At 42.5% G+C, this 27,124-nt stretch overlaps 1 protein-coding gene across 4 annotated transcripts in view; it reads left to right on the top strand.

The window, feature by feature from the left end:
- The window catches only part of LOC135548820 (SH3 and PX domain-containing protein 2B-like), a 93,714-nt gene that overhangs the window by 55,724 nt on the left and 10,866 nt on the right, over positions 1–27,124 (top strand). The window contains exons 5-12 of one of the 4 annotated variants that reach the window (XM_064978770.1): positions 8,505–8,596; positions 11,422–11,447; positions 14,161–14,196; positions 15,866–15,997; positions 16,372–16,473; positions 17,571–17,654; positions 24,343–24,460; positions 24,641–24,855. In XM_064978770.1, coding sequence (XP_064834842.1) covers positions 8,505–8,596; positions 11,422–11,447; positions 14,161–14,196; positions 15,866–15,997; positions 16,372–16,473; positions 17,571–17,654; positions 24,343–24,460; positions 24,641–24,855 — 805 coding nt within the window. The remainder of the gene's footprint in view (positions 1–8,504; positions 8,597–11,421; positions 11,448–14,160; positions 14,197–15,865; positions 15,998–16,371; positions 16,474–17,570; positions 17,655–24,342; positions 24,461–24,640; positions 24,856–27,124) is intronic. The other 3 variants (XM_064978768.1, XM_064978767.1, XM_064978769.1) reach the window with 3 other exon arrangements.

The following is a 27,124-nucleotide window of genomic DNA, read 5'->3' on the forward strand; positions in this document are numbered from 1 at the left end:
CGGAAATGGTCTGGAGAAGAGAGGAGGGGATAGGGTCAATATCAAAACATTTCATCTGGAGAGAGAGGGAGAAAGAGGTCAGAGCACAGGGTAGGGCAGTGTGAGCAGAACCAGCGGTACTTAGCAAACGTCGGATGTCTTTCTTTTCAAAATTTCCATCTGCAAAGGGAGGAGGGGGGAGGGGGAGGAGGATTCAGGAGGGAGGAGAAGGTGGCAAAGAGCAAAAAGATGCTTGGAATTTAGAGTGGAAGAAAGTGGCTTTAGCAGCAGAGAGAGAGGAGGAAAATGTAGCAAAGGGAGCATTTTCCTCCATTTCCGCTCGGCTGCCCGGAGCACTGTTCTGTGAGAATGATCGTAGCCACGGAGCGGGAGGGGAGGACCGAGCCGGCCTGGAGGATAGGGGACATAGAGAGTCAAAGGATGCAGAAAGGGAAGAGAGGAGGGTTGAGGAGGCAGAATCAGGAGATAGGTTGGAGAAGGTATGACAGAGGGAAGAGATGATAGGATGGAAGAGAAGATGAACAGCGAAGGTTGGGACGGTGCGATACCATCCGAGTCAGTGTTGTTGGATGAGTAACACTATAAAAGTTATATATGCCAATTGCCGTATAAAGTCCAAAGAAGAAAAAGCCTGGAAGGAGAAGAGATGACTAGAAACGATTCGGTTGACTGTTTTATGTGTGGATTAATTGTCGGTGTAGAGGACCATTTCAACATTTATATTCTAGGACAAATTGGCTTGCAACAGCAAGCTAGCTAAATAGGACAAATAAGCTAGCAACTGCAAGCTAGCTAGCTAAATTTCCATAAATATTTAATGCTTTTGGACCTGTCCCCAAATTAATATAATTGGTTCAGAGTTTTTTAAATATATTTCAACCTGTGTGTCATGATCGCGTTTTGGTGTGGGGGGACAAAATCTATTTGTGCACGATGGTGCACGCACACATCCGGTCTGGAAACTAGCTGTTATTAGCAGCGATGTTTGAAACTTACTTTGTTATTGTTTTATTAACTTACAGTAAATTAATATATAGTATTCATTCTTTATATCTGTGTCCATGAATTTATAGTAGATAGACCATATGGTTCAAGGGAAAAGAGCCTAATACATTGGTTTAAAGCATCTAATCAGCAATGGCATTATTTTTGTTATTTTGAACTCTGCACCTCTTTCAACTATTGACTTTTTTCAGAACTGACAGCAGTTTGAGGTCAAAACATTGACAACAAATCCATACTGACATAGTAAAATAAATAAATGTGTGTAAAAATGTATGCTGAAACCTTCATGTTAAAGAAGAATGTTATTCACTATGTTGATGTATGTTGTCATTCTAATTATTCATTTTAAAATCATCTTAGTTAACTATTTCATATATTTTAAGGCCACATAGGCCAAAATAGACACCTGTAAAGACCTGAAGTACCCAAATGAGCCACTAGATATTTTGTAATAGATTACATTAAATAACAACATTCTGGTAGTTTACTGGTAAAGTTTGAAAGTTTCCAGTACCCCGTCTTTGCAACCATACCACTGGGTGAGTGTCTTTAATGGGGGAGGGGTCAGATCAAAGGTCTGTGGTTCTGTCCAGTCTGGCTGGCTAGTTTGGACAGAGGGGGGTTGGGGGGGCACCCCTCTGTCTTGGCCCTGGTCATGACAGAGGGGTGATCAAGTGAAAAATGGAAGGTGTTTACTTTATATACTGAACAAAATGTAAAGTGTTGTGTCCATGTTTCATGAGCTGAAATAAAAGATGCCAGAAATTTTCGAAACCGCAAGAACCTTATTTCTCTCAAATGTTGTGCACAAATTTGTTTACATCCCTGTTAGTGAGCATTTATTCTTATCCAGGATAATCCACCCACCTGACAGGTGTGGCATATCAAGAAGCTGATTAAACAACATGATCATTACACAGGTGCACCCTGTGCTGGGGACAATAAAAGGCCACTCTAAAATGTGCAATTTAGTCACAGAACACAATGCCATAGATGTCTCATGTTTTGAGGGCGTGTGCAATTGGCATGCTGACTGCATAAATGTCCACCAGAGCTGTTACCAGAGAATTTAATGTTTATTTCTCTACCATAAGCCGCCTCCAATGTCGTTTTAGAGAATTTGGCAGTACATCCAACCGACCTCACAACTGCAGACCATGTGTAACCACGCTATCCCAGGACCTCCACATCTGGCTTCTTCACCTTTGGGATCTTCTGAGACCAGCTACCCGGACAGCTGTTGAAACTGTGGGTTTCCACAACTGAGGAATTTTTGCACAAACTGTCAGAAACCTTCTCAGGGAAGCTCACCTGCATGCTCATCGTCCTCACCAGGGTCTTGACCTGACAGCAGTTCTGCATTGTAACCAACTTCAGTGTGTAAAAGCTCACCTTCGATGGCCACTAGCACGCTGAAGTGTGCTCTTCAGATTAATTCTGGGTTCAAATGTACCGGGCAGATTGCAGACAGCGTGTATGGCATCGTGAGCGGTTTGCTGATGTGAACAATGTGCCCCATGGTGGCGGTGGAGTTATGGTATGGGAAGGCATAAGCTACGGACAACGAACGCAATTGCATTTTATCAATGGCAATTTGAATTAATAGAGATGCTGTGACAAGATCCTGAGGCTCATTGTCGTGCCATTCATCCTCCACCATCATCTCATGTTTCAGCATAATAATGCACGGCCCCATGTCACAAGGATCTGTAGACAATTCCTGGAAGTTGAAACTGTCCAAGATCTTCCATGGCCTGCATACTCACCAGACAAATCACCCATTGAGCATGTTTGAGATGCTCTGGATCTTCATGTATGAACGCATGTTCCAGTTTCCGCCAATATCCAGCAACTTCACACAGAATTTAAGAGTGGGACAACATTCCAGACGTCACAATCAACAGCCTGACCACCTCTATGTGAAGGAGATGTGTCATGCTACATGAGGCAAACGCTGATCCAGACCCCTACCTTTTTTTAAAGGTATCTGTGACCAACAGATGCACATCTGTATTCCCAGTCATGTGAAATCCATAGATTAGGGCCTAATGAATTTCTTTCAATTGACTGATTTCTTTATTGACTGCAACTCAGCAAAATATTTGAGATTGTTGCATGATGCATTTATGTTTTTGTTCAGTGTAGTTGCTTTCATTTTTGGCTCAGAGGATCACCATGTCGACCTTTCTGTCAATGCTGAGTGAGTTCTAAACCTGAACTTGACTCGCATGGAATGACCTTTGCTGGAGTTTCTGCTGTTGGAGAGGAGACGTTGATTCTTGGAGGATATAGGTTTTCACTCCAGTTTTGCCCTTTTACCATTGTTTCTCAATCTTCAGAATTGCCATTGTTTGGAAAGGGTGGGCTATACAATACTGGTGTATGCTGTTTAAGAAAGGGAAAAGGGGATACCGAGTCAGTTGTACAACTGAATGCTTTCAATTGAAATGTGTCTTCCGCATTTAACCCAAGCCCTCTGAATTAGAGAGGCTGCCTTAAATCGACATCCACGTCTCGGCGCCTGGGGAACAGTGGGTTAACTTGCCTTGCTAACGGGCAGAACGACAGATTTTTATCTTGTCAGCTCAGGGATTTGATCCAGCAACCTTTCAGTTACTGGCCAAACGCTCTAAACACTAGGCTATCTATCTGCCACCCCTATAATCTACTTGTATATACATGTAATGTATGTGTGTTCTCTCCCCACCTTCACTGTTTTCTGTTGGACTTGCACACATGCACTCAACGCCACACACACACACACACACACACACACACACACACACACACACACACACACACACACACACACACACACACACAATTAGGTTAATGCTGACGGCTGTAAAGAGCACCAATAAAGTCAATTTGCTGTAATGTGCCTTCCGGGTCCCAGTCTCTGGGGAGAATACTAATGACCTGCCAGGTCACAGGCAGAGTGAAGGGGTGAGAAATACAGGGGGAGTATGTTCTTCCTAACCCCAGACACAGTGTACCAGATTCAGTCAGCAGGACCAGGGGATGAAGTGGCTCCTCTGGAGGTCAACACTTAAAACATTTATCATCTGTCTCTTAGCTGACTCCAGAGCATCATTTAGATTTTTCTCCCATTAAAAAAAAAGGCATTTTAATCTTTGTAATTGACCACAGGACAGTCACACACGTACGTATGCACGCGCACACACGCACACCCTCTTACCCCGACGCTAATGGAGAACAGGGTTTCAGCTAAGCCTATGGCAATCCTCCCACACTTTTAGCATGGGCAGTCTGTTGGCACGGCTTCGCATACGGTGAGTCAAAAAGGGCTAGGTGCCACACTGGACAAGGGCACCTTGAACTCTGGCTGGCCCATATTTTATGATACGGGCCAGCCATATCATAATTCAGGCTGCCGGGGAGCGAGAGAGAGCTGCCCCTCTCTGAGTGGACAGTACTGAGGCACTTAGCCTTATTAAATGCAGACGTACGCTGGGCCTGAGGCTGAGATGGATAGCTTTGAGAAATGCCTCATGGCAGCGAGGAGTGTGCTGCATGCTTGCCTCTCTGCACACAGTGATAATAAGGGCTGCTTTGTTGGAGAGACCCACCAGCTGGTTCTAGGCATTGGATCAGTTGGATCACTGAAGTGCTGAGGCCTTTGAGGCTGAGAAAGAGCGAGAGATATCTCAGGCCAGTTAGCCTTTCATCTCCTGAGGAATGGCCCTGTCAGCCTGCATGTCTCCCCCACCACTAGATTATCCACAGAGCTGTGGTCAGAGCCACAGCCCTGCGGGCCCCCACAGGGAGAAAGGATCAATGATGTTAGATTAGAAACAGGAAATAGAATAGAGTGGACTAGGCTCCATTTAGGTACAGTAGATGCTTTTTCGATGTTGGTGTGGTTGGGTCGTAATGCCAGCTGTATGTTGTTTTGCCTACGGAAGAGGACAAGGTATTTGAATGTAGCACCTGTACTATAGCTGTCATTCACTTTGCTGTATCATTATTTGTCATATAGTAATTCCCCTGGGAAACAGGCTACGTATTTCCTAGGGAACACCAATACCAATACCACTGCCACTGACATATATACAATAGCAGCATTTGAGTCTATTTCCAAAATGCTATATCCACAAATATTTCATGTGTTCTTTCATCAGAAATGATTGCTTATGGGTAAGTTCATGTGTGTGTAAAATATTACTGTGCTCATGTAAATGAAAATGTAATTTTTTTGCACAACGCTATATCCACTGTTTAGCTGGAATGTAATGTTCGTATCCTGTATATTTCACTGTGATATGTGGTTGTGTCACCTGGCTATCTTAAGATGAATGCACTCATGTATTTCTCCCTTGGGGGTGAATACTCAGGGACGAAAAGTTGTAGGTTCACACGTAGAGCACAGCAGATGTTTAGTAAGCCTTCGCAGAAGGCAGGAATCGTAGTCACAGGCGGACAATGGTCAAAAACAAACAATACCGCACAGCCATACAAACAGAAAGAACTGAACTAAATAGGGAAGCAGATGAGACCAGGTGAGAAAAACGAACAGGTGAAATCAATGAACAAAAATGAAAGACAGGGCTACATTCCAGAACACAAAGAAAAAGAACAGGGTTGGCTAAGAAAAGGAAAGCAGAACCTTACAGCCTTGGATAAGAGTATCTGGTAAATGTCAAATGTAAATTCTTTAAATACAGATATCATATTACTACTATATTGATTTATAATATATACAGTTGAAGTCGGAGGTTTACAAACACTCAGGTTGGAGTCATAAAACTTGTTTTTCAACCACTCCACAAATGTCTTGTTAAAACTATAGTTTGCATGACAAGTAATTTTTCCAACAATTGTTTAGACAATTTATTTCACTTATAATTCAGTGTCACAATTCCAGTGGGTCAGAAGTATACAAACACTAAGTTGACTGTGCCTTTAAACAGCCTGGAAAATCCATTAAATGATGTCATGGCTTCAGAAGCTTCTGATAGGCTAATTGACATCATTTGCATCAATTGGAGGTGTACCTGTGGCTGTATTTAAAGGCCTACCTTCAAAATCAGTACATCTGCTTGACATCATGGGAAAAACAAAGGAAATCAGCCAAGACCTCAGAAACAAATTGTAGACCTCCACAAGTCTGGTTCATCCTTGAGAGAAATTTCTAAACACCTGAACGTTACCACGTTCATCTGTACAAAAAAAATAGTACGCATGTATAAACACCACGGGACCACGCAGCCGCCATACCGCTCAGGAAGACGCGTTCTGTCTCCTAGAGTTGAACATACTTTGGTACAAAAAGTGCAAATTAATCCCAGAACAGCAAAGGACCTTGTGAAGATGCTGGAGGAAATGGGTAAAAAAGTATCTACAGTGGGGCAAAAAAGTATTTAGTCAGCCACCAATTGTGCAAGTTCTCCCACAAAAGATGAGACCTGTCATTTTCAACATAGGTATACAACTATGACAGACAAAATGAGAAAAAAAAAATCCAGAAAATCACATTGTAGGATTTTTAATGAATTTATAATTTAAATTATGGTGGAAAAAAAGTATTTGGTCACCTACAAACAAGCAAGATTTCTGGCGCCCACAGACCTGTAACTTCTTCTTTAAGAGGCTCCTCTGTCCTCCACTCGTTACCTGTATTAATGGCACCTGTTTGAACTTGTTATCAGTACAAAAGACACCTGTCCACAACCTCAAACAGTCACACTCCAAACTCCACTATGGCCAAGACCAAAGAGCTGTCAAAGGACACCAGAAACAAAATTGTAGACTTGCACCAGGCTGGGAAGACTGAATCTGCAATAGGTAAGCAGCTTGGTTTGAAGAAATCAACTGTAGTAGCAATTATTTGGAAATGGAAGACATACAAGACCACTGATAATCTCCCTCGGTCTGGGGCTCCACACAAGATCTCACCCCGTGGGGTCAAAATTATCACAAGAACAGTGAGCAAAAATCCCAGAACCACATGGGGGGGGGCACACTACGCCGCCAGGGACTCAAATCCTGTAGTGCCAGACGTGTCCCCCTGCTTAAGCCAGTACATGTCCAGGCCCGTCTGAAGTTTGCTAGAGAGCATGTGGATGATCCAGAAGAAGATTGGGAAAATGTCATATGGTCAGATGAAACCAAAATAGAACTTTTTGGTAAAAACTCAACTCGTCGTGTTTGAAAGACAAAGAATGATGAGTTGCATCCAAAGAACACCATACCCACTGTGAAGCATGGGGGTGGAAACATCATGCTTTGGGGCTATATTTCATGCTATGGGCCATGTATTTTGAGATTTTGAGTGAAAACCTCCTTCCATCAGCAAGGACATTGAAGATGAAACGTGGCTGGGTCTTTCAGCATGACAATGATCCCAAACACACCGCCCGGGCAAAGAAGGAGTGGCTTTGTAAGAAGCATTTCAAGGTCTCCAGTCTCCAGATCTCAACCCCATAGAAAATCTTTGGAGGGAGTTGAAAGTCTGTGTTGCCCAGCAACAGCCCCAAAACATCACTGCTCTAGAGGAGATCTGCATGGACGAATGGGCCAAAATACCAGCAACAGTGTGTGAAAACCTTGAAGACTTACAAAAAACATTTAACCTCTGTTATATACCCTTTGTAGGCAATGACAAAGTAGAGAAACTTTTGTTATTGACCAAATACTTATTTTCCACCATAATTTGCAAATAAATTCATAAAAAAATCCTATAATGTGATTTTCTGGATTTTTTTTTTCATTTTGTCCCTCATCGTTGAAGTGTACCTATGATGAAAATTACAGGCCTCTTTCATCTTTTTAAGTGGGAGAACTTGCACAATTGGTGGCTGACTAAATACTTTTTTGCCCCACTGTATATCCACAGTAAAACGAGTCCTATGTCGACATAACCACTGCTTCAAAACCACTATAAAGCAAACTATGGTTTGCAACTGCACATGGGGACAAAGATCGTACTTTTTGGAGAAATGTCCTCTGGTCTGATGAAACAAATAGAACTGTTTGGCCATAATGACTATCGTTATGTTTGGAGGAAAAGGGGAGGCTTGCAAGCCGAAGAACACCATACCAACCGTGAAGCACGGGGGTGGCAGCATCCACCCCCGTGCTTCATGACTTTGCTGCAGGAGGGACTGGTGCGCTTCACAAAATAGATGGTGGTGTTCGGCTTGCAGGCCTCCCCCTTTTTCCTCCAAACATAACGATGGTCAAACCTAGCAGTACTACTTATTTCTGTGAGAGTGAGGCAGATATGTAGCGTTTAGCAAAAAAACATGAACTTAAACCAAGTGATAGATTTTAAACAAATACATGTCTGTCATTGAACAACCCCATGCCATGATTAGACAGTGAAAAAAAACATACAATTTCAAATTTTCTTTAATCAATAAAAGCAAATTAACCAACAATTCGGAAAATGGATATACTGCATAGCTTTTTGGAATGAAACTCTTCATTTGGTTCTGATTAACATTCAAACCTTTGTGTGTTTCTGTGTTTATGCGCAGGCTCTGATTCAGCTGCCCGTGTACGTATCCCAGTGTGAGGAGGTTCGTGTATTCTTCGAGACTCGTCCTGAAGACCTCAACCCACCTAAAGAGTAAGCTACACATCGCACCATTCGTCACCTTCTTGTCAAAGGAACACACTGTCACACAGTCTGACAAGCAGCACAAATACATAAGTTATACAGTAGGCACATTCAAACGTGTACTGGGCCAACAACAAACACCACAAATAAAGAAAAAGAAGCACAATGCTTTGTGCAGGCTTTGTTTTATGAAGTAGCAGAAAGGACCTCCTCCTGACCACCATTTCATTTTATGTTGAAACAAGCCAATCCATCAGTAATAGGTTATAATAGAGTGTAATGACCATGATGTCATGCTCCCTTTGGTATTGCTGTGTTGGAGGGGGAGCGGTTGGTTTGCCCTGAGTGAGAGATACATATGTAGCCTAGCGGAGCAGTGTATGAGAGAACTGCTGAGGCGGCATGTGTAAATCTCACACAACACATTAGTGTCATAGTCAGCCTGACAGTTACAACGTGCCAACACAAGTCATAAAGTCACCACGCCATTCCCCCCCCCATCACGTATGTGTTGTTGAGCTACCAGACGCCTGGAGGGCAGGAGGGGTTACAGGTGACTGCTTTTGACTGCACTGGGCCTTTAATCTATTGCTTGCCCAGTGATGGCTGGTGAAATGTATCAAACCTGATGCTTTTCTGATGATATTTTTCTTCCTTCACTATTTGACAAGTCCCACATTTTTCTTACTAGTTTTTCTGCTATAGCAAACAGCTTCCTATCTCTGTGTACTTTGACATGCTCAGCTACAGTCTTCGAGCCACCTAACTAGGTCTATGTGTTCTATTTATTTATGTAGAGACGTGTTCGACTCACACATCCCAGAACAACTCAGGGTTTATGGGAGTAATGTTACAATCTTATCTAGGCTGGCCAATCTTAACCAGACACTTTTCTGCACTAGTTTGTCGATGAGCTTTTTTTTGCTGTGTTCCGTTTGACGCACAAGTCAATAGAATGTGACTGAACATCAACAATATAATTCTGCACCGTCAATCAGTGATTTTGCACAAGGATGCGTATCATTCCTCAGAGTTTGTTGGCCATCGACATTATTGCAGCACGAGTACCTTGGTCGAAATCCAAAATAGCTGCCTGGTGCCTGATTGTTTGATACAATATGTGTTCAGTAACTGCAGAGGAGATGAATCTCTGTGGAAGGAGAAGAATACAAGGCCTGTCACTGCTCTGGCCACTATGAATGGCTGCTGTCAGGTCACCTCCTTAGACAGACAGATGGAGGAGAGCTAGTTCCCTCTGGCCGTTGCCAAGGACACATACCTTATTAGCTACCTTTCAGACAGACAAACTCCAAGCATCTGCTTCTAGGGACGGGGGAGGGGAGGATGGAGGGTCGGAGGGAGAGGCAGATGAATATAGAAAAGACCTTGGTTTGTCTTTATTAAAATTGGATTACAGCTCTCTTCTAATGCAGACTGTGTTCAGCTGGGCTGACATTGTGTCACCAGCCCTTCTCTCTTGGGTCGCTATACAGCCCTCTATAAATCTACCAGAGTAAGGAGGGATGTCACTGTCTGTCCATTGGCGAGATTGAAGTAGCAGGCATGAGAGAGTAGTGGAGAGATAGGAGAGGGAGCGTTAGAGGAGGGAAGATATAAAAGACAGAGGAAAGGAAAGGAGAGATGGTGGAGAGGTATAAGGAAGATGTAGAAGAGAGGATGAGCCCTCGTATTGCTAGCTCTTCATTGGTTAGGACCTCTTGTGGTCTGGCTCCTGGTAGTGGAATGGGCTTGCTCTAGGTTTTAAAGCTCCATATTGAACACAATCCTCCCATCCCACCACGGATGTGTTGGTCCTCCTATTCAATGTATCCTTGACCATGATTGACTCATCCATGGTCCAATACAACCTCATTTAGCGTGAGGGGGAGGGCTGATTTGATCTTATGGAAAACTCTTGTAATGTACTTACGGAATACAGAATACTGGACAGTGCATTGCCTTTCTGACCCTGTTCTGACTCCAGTCTGCCACTAGCTGTCTGCTACCCTTTGATAAGTCAGGCTAGTGGTAGAGCTGTGGCTGTCTTGGCTGGAGACTCTTTTGACAGTACGCTAATAGTCAAACTAATGGCTGTAGATATTACATTTAAGTAATGGAGCAGATGCTCTGTGGCTAGCGCAATAACAGTTGCCTGGCGAACAATGCATTATGTGATTGCGAGTGAATTTTATTCAGGAGGAAAATAAGATGGACAGTGTGTGTGTGTGTGTGTGTGTGTGTGTGTGTGTGTGTGTGTGTGTGTGTGTGAGAGTATAGAAAGAATAGAAAGTCAGGCTGAATTAGCCACCTCAGTCTCCCTGGGCATCTGGACATTGAATCACACAAATGAGAATGGATAGAGGATTGCAGTCCAAATGGATAAAGCAGACTGAGTGGATACAGTATCATGTTCTCATTCAGCCTAGTTTCAGAAACTCACTATCAACCATATCCCCTCTCATTTGGAGCAAAGGTCAACACATCTGTAGATATGTAATGGATCTTGCAGAGTTTAGTTTCACTCATCTAGACTAGAGCCTGCATGACTAGCAGAACAAATGTATAGCTGAGATTTGAATGTGATTAAATAGTGATCAAATTGAATCAAGTCCCAAAACTTGCCTGAATTAAATAAATAGAATCAGTGTGGTTATTCACAGGGTTAACGTTTGTTATTTTTAGAGTTTTCAGAGACATATATCCGTCGTTACGTAGGTGGAAATATTTTCAAAGTGTTTCTAAGTAATAAAACGTTCCAAATTCCTTTACTGACTCTGTCCGAGTTATATATTTCCTCTTACTTGATTCTAATGATTTTTTTCTCTCATTTACAGGGAACCCATTGGAAAGAAGAAGCCAGGTAAGGAAGTTTTGTATTACATTTCGGTATAAGTTATTATTGTTTGTGGTATTACGTTTATGTGGGCAATATCATCTGGAATAGATTAGGATTAGCATATCCTGCACCAGTATTTAATATCATCTGGAATAGATTAGGATTAACATATCCTGCACCAGTATTTAATATCATCTGGAATAGATTAGGATGAACATATCCTGCACCAGTATTTAATATCATCTGGAATAGATTAGGATGAACATATCCTGCACCAGTATTTAATATCTGGAATAGATTAGGATTAACATATCCTGCACCAGTATTTAATATCATCTGGAATAGATTAGGATGAACATATCCTGCACCAGTATTTAATATCATCTGGAATAGATTAGGATGAACATATCCTGCACCAGTATTTAATATCATCTGGAATAGATTAGGATTAACATATCCTGCACCAGTATTTAATATCATCTGGAATAGATTAGGATTAACATATCCTGCACCAGTATTTAATATCATCTGGAATAGATTAGGATTAACATATCCTGCATCAGTATTTAATATCATCTGGAATAGATTAGGATTAGCATATCCTGCACCAGTATTTAATATCATCTGGAATAGATTAGGATTAGCATATCCTGCACCAGTATTTAATATCATCTGGAATAGATTAGGATGAACATATCCTGCACCAGTATTTAATATCATCTGGAATAGATTAGGATTAACATATCCTGCACCAGTATTTAATATCTGGAATAGATTAGGATTAACATATCCTGCACCAGTATTTAATATCATCTGGAATAGATTAGGATTAGCATATCCTGCACCAGTATTTAATATCTGGAATAGATTAGGATTAACATATCCTGCACCAGTATTTAATATCATCTGGAATAGATTAGGATTAACATATCCTGCACCAGTATTTAATATCTGGAATAGATTAGGATTAGCATATCCTGCACCAGTATTTAATATCATCTGGAATAGATTAGGATTAGCATATCCTGCACCAGTATTTAATATCATCTGGAATAGATTAGGATGAACATATCCTGCACCAGTATTTAATATCATCTGGAATAGATTAGGATTAACATATCCTGCACCAGTATTTAATATCTGGAATAGATTAGGATTAACATATCCTGCACCAGTATTTAATATCATCTGGAATAGATTAGGATTAACATATCCTGCACCAGTATTTAATATCTGGAATAGATTAGGATTAGCATATCCTGCACCAGTATTTAAGAGTCCAGCCATAGTACAGTCGTGGCCAAAAGTTGAGAATGACACATATGAATTTTCACAAAGTCTGCTGTCTCAGTGTCTTTAGATATTTTTGTCAGATGTTACTATGGAATACTGAAATATAATTACAAGCATTTCATAAGTGTCAAAGGCTTTTATTGACAATTACATGAAGTTGATGCAAAGAGTCAATATTTGCAGTGTTGACCCTTCTTTTTCAAGACCTCTGCAATCCACCCTGGCATGCTATCAATTAACTTCTGGGCCTCATCCTAACTGATGGCAGCCCATTCTTGCATAATCAATGCTTGGAGTTTGTCAGAATTTGTGGGTTTTTGTTTGTCCACCTGCCTCTTGAGGATTGCCCACAAGTTCTCAATGGGATTAAGGTCTGGGGAGTTTCCTGCCGTGGACCCATAATATAGATGTTTTGTTCCCCGAGCCACTTAGTTATCATTTTTGGCTTATGGCAATGTGCTGGAAAAGGATGGAAAAGGCATTGTTCATCACCAAATTGTTCCTAGATGTTTGGGAGAAGTTGCTCTCGGAGGATGTGTTGGTACCATTCTTTATTCATGGCTGTGTTCTTAGGCAAAATTGTGAGTGAGCCCACTCCCTTGGCTGAGAAGCAACCCCACACATGAATGGTCTCGGGATGCTTTACTGTTGGCATGACACAGGAATGATGTTAGCGCTCACCTTGTCTTCTCCATGGTTGATTTAGGTGCAATCTTACTGGCAGCAATATCCTTGCCTGTGAAGCCCTTTTTGTGCAACGCAATGATGACGGCTCGTGTTTCCTTGCAGGAAAACATTGTTGACAGATTAAGAACAATGATTCCAAGCAGCACCCTCCTTTTGAAGCTTCCAGTCTGTTATTCAAACTCAATCAGCATGACAGCATGATCTACAGCCTTGTCCTCGTCAACACTCACACCTGTGTTAACGAGAGAATCACTGAAATTCTGAGGGCTGAAATGTAGTGGAAATGTTTTTTGGGGATTCAGTTCATTTTCATGGCAAAGAGGGACTCAATTCATCTGATCACTCATCAAAACATTCTGGAATATATGCAAATTGCCATCATACAAACTGAGGCAGCAAACTTTGTGAAAATTAATATTTGTTTCATTCTCAAAACTTTTGGCCACGACTAAAAACTCAGGTTCTATTGCCTCTGGCAGAGAAAAAAACTGTTGTTTGCATCCATCTGTTTACATTTCTCAGTGGAGATTGGAGCGCCCTCTAGCTGTATTGTTGCATACTCCATTATTTTCACTCTAGATTGCTATATAAAGATGTGACTGTCATTATTACATGTATTTGAAGTTAGATACACACCACTACTTCTACATAGTGTTTTGTTTCAGAGTTTTGCCTCTTCTTTTTTCATCTAACCAACCCATATATTTTCCATCCATGTCAAGTTTCAATTTCAATTTCCTTCATTTTCCTCCATCAGGGATTGTGGAGAGAGCGACTACTTTCCTAAAGAGAGGTAGTAACAGATTCATGCTTGGCCATACTTTGTATGTGATCCTGGGTTGCTAGCCCTCCGTTAGGGGCCCTTGGCTGTTGGGCCTTTTAAGCTGGGACGTGGCTCTGTGGTGGGTCTGGGCAGTGCGTGGTAGAGCGGGGGAAGGGATAGCCTTGTATGTGATTCAGCCAACGCATCTGTCTCTATATCAAGCTAAAGCAAATACAGGTCTGGGACCAGGCTAGGGACAGGTGGGGTAGAGGGGGCAGGGTGGGGCAAGCTTGGTGCTCACTCTGTGTGATGTGCATGGCGGTGTGTTAGTTATGTCAAGAGGGCACCAGATGGTGTGTGTCTGACTGTACACCCCGCCCAACTCCTGCGCTGAAATCAACCCTGTCTTGGTTGTGGGAAATAATCGTCACCTTGATAGATGTGCATGCTGTGCCACAACAACAACAACATTACCATCCTCATTCTGTGTCGTTGGCTCTTGGGGAATCAGACGTGACAGTTTTCATAATCTATAGTATCTAGTTCAAGAGACGTGATGCAGGATGGTTGAAATACAAGGCGCCATCTCTGGACAATTATGCATTTAGAGGATATTATGAGTGCATCACACTCTGCATCCCCGGGGGTAGCTCTGGTTGTCATCCCATCAAGGGCACATTACAGAGCAGGCCCTCTTGTTGTTCTAACCTACAGCATTGTAGTAGTCTAGGTGTTGGGGTGTCCTGGTGGCGGGTTGTCTCTGTATCTCTGTGGCAGCCACGCGGTTGATTAGCATAACCCTCCTTCCTATCCTGTCGTCTGTCATAACATCTCCCTCTCGCTGCTCTCTGACCACCATTTTATTCTTCCGTCTCGAAAACCATGCCTGCTTCCTCTTCATCCTCATCCTCTATCTGCGGTGGTGTGGCTGGTAGAGAGGTCAGATCTATAGTACCAGTCAAAAGTTTGGACACACCTACTCATTCCAGGGTTTTTCTTTATTTTGACTCTTTTCTTTGTTGTAGAGTAATAGTAAAGACATAAAACTATGAAATAACACATATGGAATCATGTAGTAACCAAAAAAGTATTAAACAAATCAAAATATTTTAGATTATTCAAAATAGCCACCATTTGACAAACTTGCACACTCTTAGCATTCTTTCAACCAGCTTCATGAGGTAGTCACCTGGAATGCATTTCAATAAACAGTTGTACCACAACATTCTGCAGCAATACACCATCCCATCTGGTTTGCACTTAGTCCCACTATCATTTGTTTTTCAGCAGGACAATGACCCAAAACTCACCTTCAGGATGTGTAAGGGATATTTAACCATGAAGGAGAGTGATGCATAAGCCTCCACAATCACCTAACCTTAACCCAATTGAGATGGTTTGGGATGAGTTGGACTGCAGAGTGATGGAATAGCAGCCAACAAGTGCTCAGAATATGTGGGAACTCCTAGTGTGCTGTCATCAAGGCAAAGGGTGGCTACTTTGAAGAATAAAAAATGTTTTGATTTTTTTACTTTGTTACTACATTGTTCCAAATGTGTTATTTCATAGTTTAGATGTCTTCACCATTATTCACGATGTAGAAATTGTAAAAATAAAGAGAAATCCTTGAATGAGTAGGTGTGTCCAAACTATTGACTGGCACTGTACATGTATGTGTGCTCTGTGTCCCTCCCTGCAGGAGACTCCACCTCAGCTGACCCTCTGCTCCTAGACCAGTATGTGGCCGTCACTGACTATGAGAAACAGGAGAGCTCTGAGATCAGCCTGCACGTGGGACAGACGGTGGAGGTCATCGAGAAGAATGAGTCTGGTACGAGACCTGGATCAGATGGCGGCAGACTTTAGCTAAATGGTTGCGTCCCAAATGACACTTGTTTATAGAGTGTTGGCCCTGGTCAATAGTAGTCCACTATAAGGGGAATAGGGTGCCATTTGGGACATGAGTCCTGGCGGCCCTAACGTGTTTTATAAAACAACCCCCCCCCAACTGAAAGAATGTTATCATACTTGAATGAACCTGAGATACAGGTACTTTAATGTATACCAAGACGAATGCCAAATAGCAGCAGCGTTGTCCTCAGATCCTTCCAAATAGCCAATACAGGCCAATACAGGACCTAGAAAGAGCCTCTGCTGTGTGACGGAGTCATCTGTGTTTGTGTGCGTTTTGCTCTTTGTGTGCAGGTTGGTGGTTTGTTAGTTCAGACGAGGCCCAAGGCTGGGTCCCTGCCACCTGCCTGGAGGCCCAGGATGACCCTGACGACTTCTCCCTTCCCAGCGAGGAAGGTAACTCGCTCCGTGTGTCGCACTGCCCTAGTTCACATTAAGTCAAAACATAGGCCTACTGTAATTACTGATCACATTGGCAGCCATAAGGAGCAGCTCACAGTCAAAACTCAAGGTTTGCTGCCAAGTCATTATGACGCAAAACAATGTGTCCTCATTGATTAAGATGTAGGAGAAATGTGGAACGGTAATGAATTAATCTTGGAAGCAGGATGTCTTGAAATCGTTACATTACGTAATGTATGTGGGAAAATGACCTCTGACTGTCTATCACCTTCACCCGTCGATGACGCTGCATTCATAACCAAGGGGGAAGGTGGTAAATACCAGTTGTGAAGTTGGATGCTATCACGTGCTTTGAACCTGTTGAGAAATGCCAATTGCCTAATGGCCAACAAGCTGCATCAACTATAAAGAAGAAATACAGCTATCATGCTTGTAAACAAATTATACTGTTCAAAAACCATATTAATAGATTGCTTTTTTATAAATAATGTTTTGTTTAAACTGTGGAAAATGCTGTTATCAAGATCATCTCCTTAGTAGGTGATGTCAGAGGTCAGCATGTGGGAGAAGTCGGAGCTTTGGGATGATACATGTGTTTCCCACTAGTCATTTCGAGTTCCCAATGTTGTACATTCCACCTTTGGTTATGAATGCAGTGTTCGAACCAACCATAGAGATAAATAGAGGACTCTAGTGCCCAAATGCCCTTTTTAGCATGGAGTGCCATTGAGGACTTCCTATGGGTTAAGGAAGGATCACATAATTCCATCTGGGTCAACAGGAGGGATCAGCCAATGAATTATGCTTGTGAGCAAACATTCCATAACTGCAGGTGGCAATTAATCACTAACCTTGTTTTTATACTGTAACTGTTCAAACAACACACTCCAGATGGCAGTATGCACCCTTTCAGTTTGTTTACCAACTCATAGAAGTAGAAGAAAAAGAAAAGCCAGTGCGCTCACAGAGGCCATAATGGGGCAGATACAATAAAGAGTCCTCTATAATCTTCTATGGAACTAAGAAAACAGAGCCAGTTTATTTACTTCCTGTTTACTTACTTCCTGCTGCCCACTGCGCTCTACTGTCAGTGTCCCGGAGATACTGGTCACTGCCGAGCCTTGTGGGCCGCCGGCGAACGTTAGGGGATCTGTTCAGCACAGGCTTTGGGCAAGGTGGAGCGCACGACTCTTTTCTCCCTTTTCTCTATCTGTGTGTAAAATGTCATGTTTAGCATGAAAAACCCATGCATGACCAACCCAAGCCTAAGACTGAGGCAAGACATGCATGTGTGGCATGGATTGTAATGGATGCTACCTTTATGTTGGTATGATTTGTTCTCTCGATGGCATGCTGTGGAGAAAAACAGTTTCTCACTTTTACTGTTATTTCAGTGAAATATGACATTTTAGATTAGTTATACAAAACAATCCATTACGGGTCCATTTCAGATCTACTGAATTAAAGTGATTGTTCTTTCTAAATAGAATATTTGTGTAACAAACAATCTGTTACAAGTGAAGGGCATTTCCATGTAAAAGGACCCATGAGCACCAACATGTGAGGTTCATAGGAGCATGTCAAATGGAAGCTAATAGTCTATATTTTTGGAAAACCGAAGGCATAGATACATTTTAGCCATTTTCCATCTTAAAAATTTGGTATAATTAAAGGTTTTGATTTCTGAATAAACAGATGGAAAAGGGATCTTAGAAAACATCTCGCAGAAAAATTCTTAAAAGGAATCAGAAATGCATCGACATACAGACCCCTGCCAACGAATAAAGACTTTTATATTTAGCTTTGGAGAAATTGTTTACCTTCTGTAAGTAAAAACAAATATTGCGTAGTGCCTTGTAATTATGTTACCAAAAACCACATACACTCCATGACCAGAAATATGTCGACACCTGCTCGTTGAACATCTTATTACAAAATCATGGGCAATAATATGTAGTTGGTCCCCCCCCCCTTTGCCACTGTAACATCCTCCACTCTTCTGGGAAGGCTTTTCACTAGATGCTGGAACATTGATGCGGGGACTTGCTTCCATTCAGCCACAAGAGTATTAGTGAGGTCGGCCACTGATGTTGGGTGATTAGAACTGGCTCGCAGTCGGGGTTCCAATTCATCCCACAGTTGTTTGAAGGGGTTGAGGTCAGGGCTCTTTGCAGGTTAGTCTACACCAATCTCAACAAACCTTTACGATATGGACCTCGCTTTGTGCACGGGGGCATTGTTATGCTGAAACAGGAAAGGTTGTTCCCAAAACTGTTGCCACAAAGTTGGAAGCACAGAATTGTCTAGAATGTCATATGCTATAGTGTTAAGATGTCCCTTCACTGGGACTAAGGGGCCTAGCCCGAACCATGAAAAACAACCCCAGACCAGTATTCCGCCACCACCAAACTTTACAGTTGGCACTATGCATTGGGCAGGTAGCGTTCATCTGGCATTCGCCAAACCCAGATTTTTCCGTCGGACTGCCAGATGGTGAAGCTTGATTCATAATTTCCACTGCTCCAGAGTCCAATGGCAGCAAGCTTTACACCACGCCAGCCGATTCTTGGCATCGCACATGGTGATCTTAGGCTTGTGTGCTGCTGCTTAGCCATGGAAACCCATTTCATGAAGCTCATGACAAACATTTCTTGTGCTGACGTTGCTTCCAGAGGCAGTTTGGAACTCAGTAGTGAGTACTTCAACAGAGTACAGAAAATTTGAGCGCACAACGCTCTTCAGCAATTGGTGGTCCCATTTTGTGAGCTTGTGTGGCCTAAAACTTTGCAGCTGAGCCATTGTTGATCCTAGACATTTCCACTTCACATAATGGGACAGCACTTACAGTGAGGGGGGGCTGCTCTACCAGGGAAGAAATTAGACAAACTGACATGTTGAAAAGATGGGATCCTATGATAGTGCCACAGTGAAAGTCACTGAGCTCTTCGGGAAGGCCATTCTTCTGCCAATGTTTGTCTATGGAGATTGCATGGCGGTGTGCTAAATTTTATACACCTGTTAGCAACGGGTGTGGCTGAAATAGCCAAATTCACTAATTTGAAGGGTTGTCCACATACTGTATATACAAAGGTTTCTTTAAGATATTTTCGCTCTCTTGTGAGGGAGAAAAGTTCACAGACGTAACAAGTATTGGTAGACCTACCAATTAGTTAATGATTTTACTGTTGCAAATTCTGTTTATGAATTATGAAGTGATTAAAATTAAACGGATTTACTGCACCTGAATTGGCTACAATGGGAAATCATAATAGTCACAAATCACAGTTGGGTCACCTGCTACTGTCCTCCCTTCCACTGGCATACTGCTGTGTCCAGCTCATAAATGTTTTCTGTGACTGTTGTTTGGTGGTCAAACCAAGAGTGTTAAAACTGAGTCTGGAAAACCCCTCCCTCTCTCTATCCGATTAATATCACCTCTCCCAACTCTTACTGACACCTACCCATGTAACCCCTCTCTTTCCATTTACTGTAACCAGTTTCCTCAACCTCTGTCTACCCTGGCCTTGATATTAACGTCCAAATCTGAACCTAACATAGACGCATGTTTCACAAGTTTCGATAGCATAGTACAGTGTTACTGTAGTTCAATAACCAAAATATATATTGAACTCAAGGTGCCATGTCATAGCTGACACCCCATTCTTTCTGCAGACATCTTTGAATCGTAATTTGGAGCAGATATTTAAGATTTTACCGTAATCTGTTACCAAAGTTGCACCTGCACAGTTCTTCCACATAATTAGTTTTTTTGTTACAAAAAAATAATAGAAATTGTTAAAAGTAGTCTGTGTGGATATAGTTCTATTGTTAAACCTTTATCATTTTTTTTGTTTGTTTGGCATACATTTTAAAGTGAAAAGACTGAGTCAAAGCGCAAATATGTTACTGTGCAATTGCCCTGAACTCCTAATGCTAGCGTAGTTGTAATTCTGTCTTGTGTCTCACTGATGTTTTGTGTTGCATGATGTGTGTTGCATGATGTGTGTTGCATGATGTGTGTTGCATGTCTTCTCACTCCACAAGTTAGATCCCGCCCAGGCTCTGTCTACAAGGAAACACTCGCTGAAAGCGTTCAACTCTAGTTTATGATCTGGGAATGGTGTACTGGGGGATAACACATTACATCCACTAGCATATAGTGGGAGACTAGGTTCAGAAATTCCATCCAAGAAATGTAAAGAAAGTTGCAGCTTATTTACGGCATTTCGATACAATTTTGGAGAACAGCCAAAAACAAACATTGTTTGCTGCAGCTTCACCTCAGTCGATCTACAAACACGTAGCCTATTAGCTATACAATTAACCGCTATCCGTTTACTCAGGACCGGGATTAAAAACAATTTCATACATCCAGAGGGATCTGTTAGTAGAAAAAGGTATTTTATTAACAAACGGTAAACCGATACATTTTGCTTTACAGATTTATTTTATACAGCTAATTTCCTGCAATTCTACACATTTTGCAATGACATATGCAATGTTAATATGATATCTCAGTGAGAGTGACAAACAAAATCAAAATGGGTGCCCCCTGGAGGTCAGGGACCCTGGCCACATGGTTGGTAATTCGGCACCGATTACAATGAGTTTAGGTTGACTGGTAAATTAGTGTAGCCAGCTAATATTTTGACTGTTTTCCATCCAAAATATTTTCCCACTAGTGGTGTATTCATACCAAACAGACTTGTTGCAAATACAAAGCAGTGAGTGATGTAGTGCACACAATCAACTTTTCTGCTTAAGGTTTCATGTACCTAATAGAAACACATTGAACATTTGATTTGTATCGCATTTTCAACTATACCGATAGTGAAAACTAACTGTTGCGTTAAATATCAAAATGTACCTATTCTGGTCTTGGTACTTGCACTCTAGCGAACAGTTTGCAGATACAGTACGGGTAGGCAGTGCGGGTAGGGTAGTCTACATGATGAGAATGTTATGGATAAGATCGAGAATGTTTTGAATTGTCAAGACGGTAGTCAAGCATCTATCATGTCACCAAAGACCCTAGACATTTATTGGAAAGGGGCATCAAACTCATACCATGCACTTTCACCACCCTGTGTTCATCATCACTTTATTTCATCTGTAGCCTATAAACAGCATGGTTTCCCGAGGCATATTGGGAGGACCACAAACCATGTCATTGCGTGACTCCAAGTTTACTTCAATATGTTTATTATATCGATATTTGCTCATAAAGGCGTTTCCACCGCCATTTCTCGCATAATTCATTTTACCAACACAAAAATATCCTACCATGTCAAACTAACAAATGTGTCAAGCATTTATAAAATGATACTGAGATTTCCTGTTTCATCACAGCTGTTGCTTTAGTTGCGTAAAAACTGGATGGAAACGTGGTTACTGAGTGACAATTAACAAGAGGAAAACTGCTGATGCACAACCAAGTTTCGAAAATTGCACCTTGTGTATTCTACTATTGTTACTCTCAACAGTAAGCTAAGATCCCCAGACTGAGGGCCTACATTTTGTTTTATGAAAAAGTTTATTTGGATTTCATAAACAATTGTCCTCATATGTAGCTATGGCCCTGGGTAGGTTATTAGGATTTGGTATAAAGACAGCATATCTAAATAATGGTGTGTAAGGACAGTATATGAATAGAAAGTATGTACTGTACATAAGAAGTGGGTAAAGCAGTATGTAAACATTAAAGTGACTAATGTTCAATCACTATGTACATAGCAGTCTCTAAGGTACAAGGTAAAGATGCATTTATATGAGTTGTACTGTATTTACATATACTTGCACTGTCTAGACTGCCTCATTAACTACTGTTGTTGTCGTCATCACTTACTGTTGCATAACTCAAGAATTGTGTCAATAGCAGGATACTCTCAAATGTACAATCTACACGTTTGGCACTAGATTACTGCTTTACATTGTTTGCGAGATCAGAAATAGGGTGGTGCCAGAGCGCAGAATAATTTACAAACGCTCAACACCTGTTGAATATGGCCGGTGTCAGTAAACGTTGGCCAAAAAAAAAGCGTAATTAAATTGTTGCCAGCAGCAGTTAGTCACCAACACTCTGGATAGCGTAAACACAGCCTAACCAGCTCTGCGAGGGCGAGTAAAATCAGAGTGAGGTGTTCTCTCATTTGTGTCTGGGTATAGCTAGCAAGCTAGCCAGTTAGCTTGGGTGCTTGACTGCCGTTGTGATCAACTGTACTGATCGGCCAGAGCGTCCAGTATTTTTCCTGGTGTTAAATTGTAATTTAAACTGCATTCAATTATTCCTTTTTAAAAATTCCACCAAAAAATAACACCCATCAAAAGTTTTTTTTTTTGTGATGTGTCGAGACGATGCGTTAAATCCCCGACGAAGCTTTAGCGTTCTTATAAACTGATGTTACCCACTCTTCTGCCAATGCACCTGCAGGTTCCCGGACATTTCTGGGGGGAATGGCCCAAGCCCTCACCCTCCGATCCAACATGTCCCAGACGTGCTCAATGGGATTGAGATCCGGGCTCTTCGCTGGCCATGGCAGAACACTGACATTCCTGTCTTGCAGGAAATCACACACAGAACAAACAGTATGGCTGGTGGCATTGTCATGCTGGAGGGTCATGTCAGGATGAGCCTGCAGGAAGGGCACCACACGAGGGAGGATGTCTTCCCTGTAACGCACAGCATTGAGATTGCCTGCAATGACAACAAGCTCAGTCTGATGATGCTGTGACACACCGCCCCAGACCATAACAGACCCTCCACCTCCAAATCGATCCCGCTCCAGAGTACAAGCATCTGTGTAACTCTCATTCCTTTGACGATGAATGCAAATCTGACCATCACCCCTGGTGAGACAAATTCGCGACTCATCAGTGAAGAGCACTTTTTGCCAGTCCTGTCTTGTCCAGCGACGGTGGGTTTGTGCCCATAGGCGACGTTGTTGCCAGGGATGTCTGGTGAGGACCTGCCTTACAACAAGCCTACAAGACCTCAGTCCAGCCTCTCGGGCAATTGTTGTTGCCATCCTGTACCTGTCCCGTGGGTGTGATGTTTGGATGTACCAATCCTGTGCAGGTGTTGTTACGTGGTCTGCCCACTGCGAGGACGATCTGCTGTCCGTCCCGTCTCCCTGTAGTGCTGTCTTAGGAATCTCACAGTATGGACATTGCAATTTATTGCCCTGGCCACATCTGCAGTCCTCATGCCTCCTTGCAGCATGCCTAAGGCTTGTTCACGCAGATGAGCAGGGACCCTGGGCATCTTTCTTTTGCCGTTTTTCAGAGTCAGTAGAAAGGCCTCTTTAGTGTCCTAAGTTTTCAGAACTGTGAGCTTAATTGCCTACCGTCTGTAAGCTGTTAGTGTCTTAACGACCATTCCACAGGTGCATGTTCATTAATTGTTTATGGTTCATTGAACAAGCATGGGACACAGTGTTTAAACCCTTCACAATAAACGTTTTTTGCTGAGTTTAGATGTAATGGAAAGACTATGTATTCCATTGAGCCAATTTCAGCCATTACCTGGGTGTGTTTGACAGCTCATTAAACGTTTCTGCAGTCATAATATTAAACGGGAGAAAAACGACAGGCACAAGCAAGCGTATGAAAGAGTCGCATGAGTAAAATGAAAGCAATTAATCCAGCGAGATTTAAGTGACAGGTGAATTATTCACCCCTCAAACACAGGAAATAGATGGCTGAAATAGACCGATCCTCAGATAGGAGGGGCATGTGCGTTGCTACATAATGTGCTGTCCCTGCCAATTTGTTGACTCCCATCTGCTTGATTGACATTCTTTTAAAAGTTAGTATGCAAGTTGAAAAAGACATCACCTAATGTCATGTGTTCTTTGCCATTTCCAGAGGAGAAGTACACAGTGATCTACCCATATGCAGCGCGAGACCAAGATGAGATCGACCTAGAAAGTGGCATGACGGTGGAGGTCATGCAGAAGAACCTTGAGGGCTGGTGGAAGATCAGGTAAAACACAATACCCCAGAAGTGTGTCTGTATACAGTAAATGCATGTTGGCTCTGTGTGCATGTGCATTTCATTGAGTGTGTGGATCAGTTAGTTGCTTGTTTCTACTAAATAAGGCCTTTGTTGTTGTTTCTCTCTCTATTGAAGCTGTGAATGTAACCTCTCTGCTGCCCTCTACAGGTACCAGGGACAGGAGGGCTGGGCCCCGGCGTCCTACTTGAAGAAGGCCGACATCCTGAGCCAGAAGCTTGTGGCGGGGGCAGCGGGCCACTCCAGCACTAACGACCTGGACGGATTCTCTAAGCAGCAGAGTCAACAGAACCAAGCCAAGGAGAGCCGAGGAGACAACAAGGATCAGAAAGACAAGGGCTTCTCCCCCTTTGCCAAGCAGCACAGTGAGTAGGAACTGGAAATGTAAACAACTAACTAGTTTAACAACAGCTGTAACGCTCTACTTAATGCCTGCAGGTAGGCGTTATTAAAATACATTATAAACCCTATAAGATATAATAAAGCATTATACATTATGCAGGCTTTATTATGCAGGCTTAAGTAGTGTTACCAAGACGTCCCATCTGTATGAGGGATGCTTCCTCAGTCTCCTTCCTGCGAGGCTCTCTAAATCAATGCCTGAGTAATGTAAAACATCCCCTTTTTATTCCTACAGTGTGTAAGTAATTGAGGAGCTGAATGCTTTCCACAACTACACCTACAGTGAGGATGCATTACACATCGCGTTAGAGCCGAAGTCCCCAGTCTCCAGATTTAATTAGTCTACATCAAACAGTGCTCTCTCCTTTCTCTCTCTCTCTCTTGCTCTGCTTTCTCGCTCTCGGTCTACTCACTAATCTCTCTCTCGCTTTCTGCCAACTGGGCACCAACTGGCTGAACCAATGTTGTTTCAAAGTAAATTGTCAACGTATTGTGACGTGGAATCTACGTTGGATTTGCAAAAAAAGTCCTCAACTGTTGTTTGAGGGTAATTTTTTTAGCACAGGATTATGTCATGGTAACCATTTTTCAGACAAACTGTGTATAAAATGTTAAATGTTTTCCTTTGAAACAACATCAGATTTTCAACATTATATCCACTACAATAATAAAACAACGGGCTGGGCGGCATTTCCTACTGGAGAGTTAATCTACAGCTATCCCTTTGGTCTCTCATCCAGGGTTTTAACTGTCACGCTGGTATGAAGAGTCGGGAGACAGACGAAGGAATGCGTAATAAGGGTTTTTATTAAGCCCCAAATTACAGCGTGCCATGTAACGGCACGGGGACGAAGACCAAACAAACACGTAACAAAAGAGCGAGGAGTACCTTGAATAAATAACACAAGCACCGAATGATTATCACACGGGGCGAGACCCATAATCATCTGCGCAATCCACAAGGGCACGAAAGCCCAGAACACACAGCACAGGTACTCACACGCACCAACGGACAGAGTAACAATAATGGACACCCCAATGGAAACCAAATGTCATGACAATAATGACTTTAAAACAGAGTTTAATGGCTATGATAGGAGAAAAGTGAGGATGGATCAACAACATTACTACACAATACTAACCTAAATGACAGAGTGAAAAGAAAGAAGCCTGTACAGAATAAATATATTCCATGCTACATGTTATAGGTATGCTTGTCATCGGCAAGGACTAGGGAAAGACATGGCATAGAGCTAAGCACAGGCATAATCCTCGCAGAAAACCTGGTTCAGTCTGCTTTCTAACAGACACTGAGACAAATTCAACTTTCAGCAGGACAAATCTCTGGCTGGGCCACTCAAGGACATTGAAACTTGTCCCAAAGCCAGTCCTGTATTGTCTTAGCTGTGTGCTGAAGGTCATTGTTCTGTTGGAAGGTGAACCTTCACCCCAGTCTGAGGTCCTGAGAACTCTGGAGCAGGTTTTCATCAAGGATCTCTCTGTACTTTGCACGATTCATCTTTCCCTCGATCCTGACTAGTCTCCCATTCCCTGCCACTGAAAAACATCTCCACAGCATGATGCTGCCACCACCATGTTTCACCGTAGGGATGGTGCCAGGTTTCCTCCTCCAGATGTGACGCTTGGCATTCAGGACAATGTGTTCAATCTTTGTTTCATCAGACCAGAGAATCTTGTTTCTCATGGTGTGACAGTCCTTCAGGTGCCATTTGGTGCACTCCAAGCGGGCCATTGTGCCTTTTACTGTGGAGTGGCTTCTGTCTGGCCACTCTACCATAAAGGCCTGATTTGTGGAGTACTGCAGAGATGGTTGTCCTTCTGGAAGGTTCTCCCAGCTCCACAGAGGAACTCTGGAGCTCTGTCAGAGTGACCATCGATTTCTTGGTCTCCTCCCTGACCAAGGCCTTTCTCCCCCGGGCGGCCAGGTCTCGGAAGTGTCTTGGTGGTTCCATACTTCTTTCATTTAAGAATGGAGGCCACTGTGTTCTTGGAGACCTTCAATGCTGCAGACATTCTTTGTTACCCTTCCCCAAAACTGTGCCTCAACACAATCCTGTCTCGGAGGTCTACGGACAATTCCTTCGATCTCATGACTTGGTTTTTGCTCTGATATGCACTGTCAACTGTAGGACCTTATATAGACAGGTGTGTGCCTTTCCAAATCATGTCCAATAAATTTAATTTACCACAGGTGGACTCCAATCAAGTTGT

The sequence above is a fragment of the Oncorhynchus masou genome, chromosome 11, assembly GCF_036934945.1.
Source record: "Oncorhynchus masou masou isolate Uvic2021 chromosome 11, UVic_Omas_1.1, whole genome shotgun sequence".
NCBI classification, from domain to species: domain Eukaryota; kingdom Metazoa; phylum Chordata; class Actinopteri; order Salmoniformes; family Salmonidae; genus Oncorhynchus; species Oncorhynchus masou.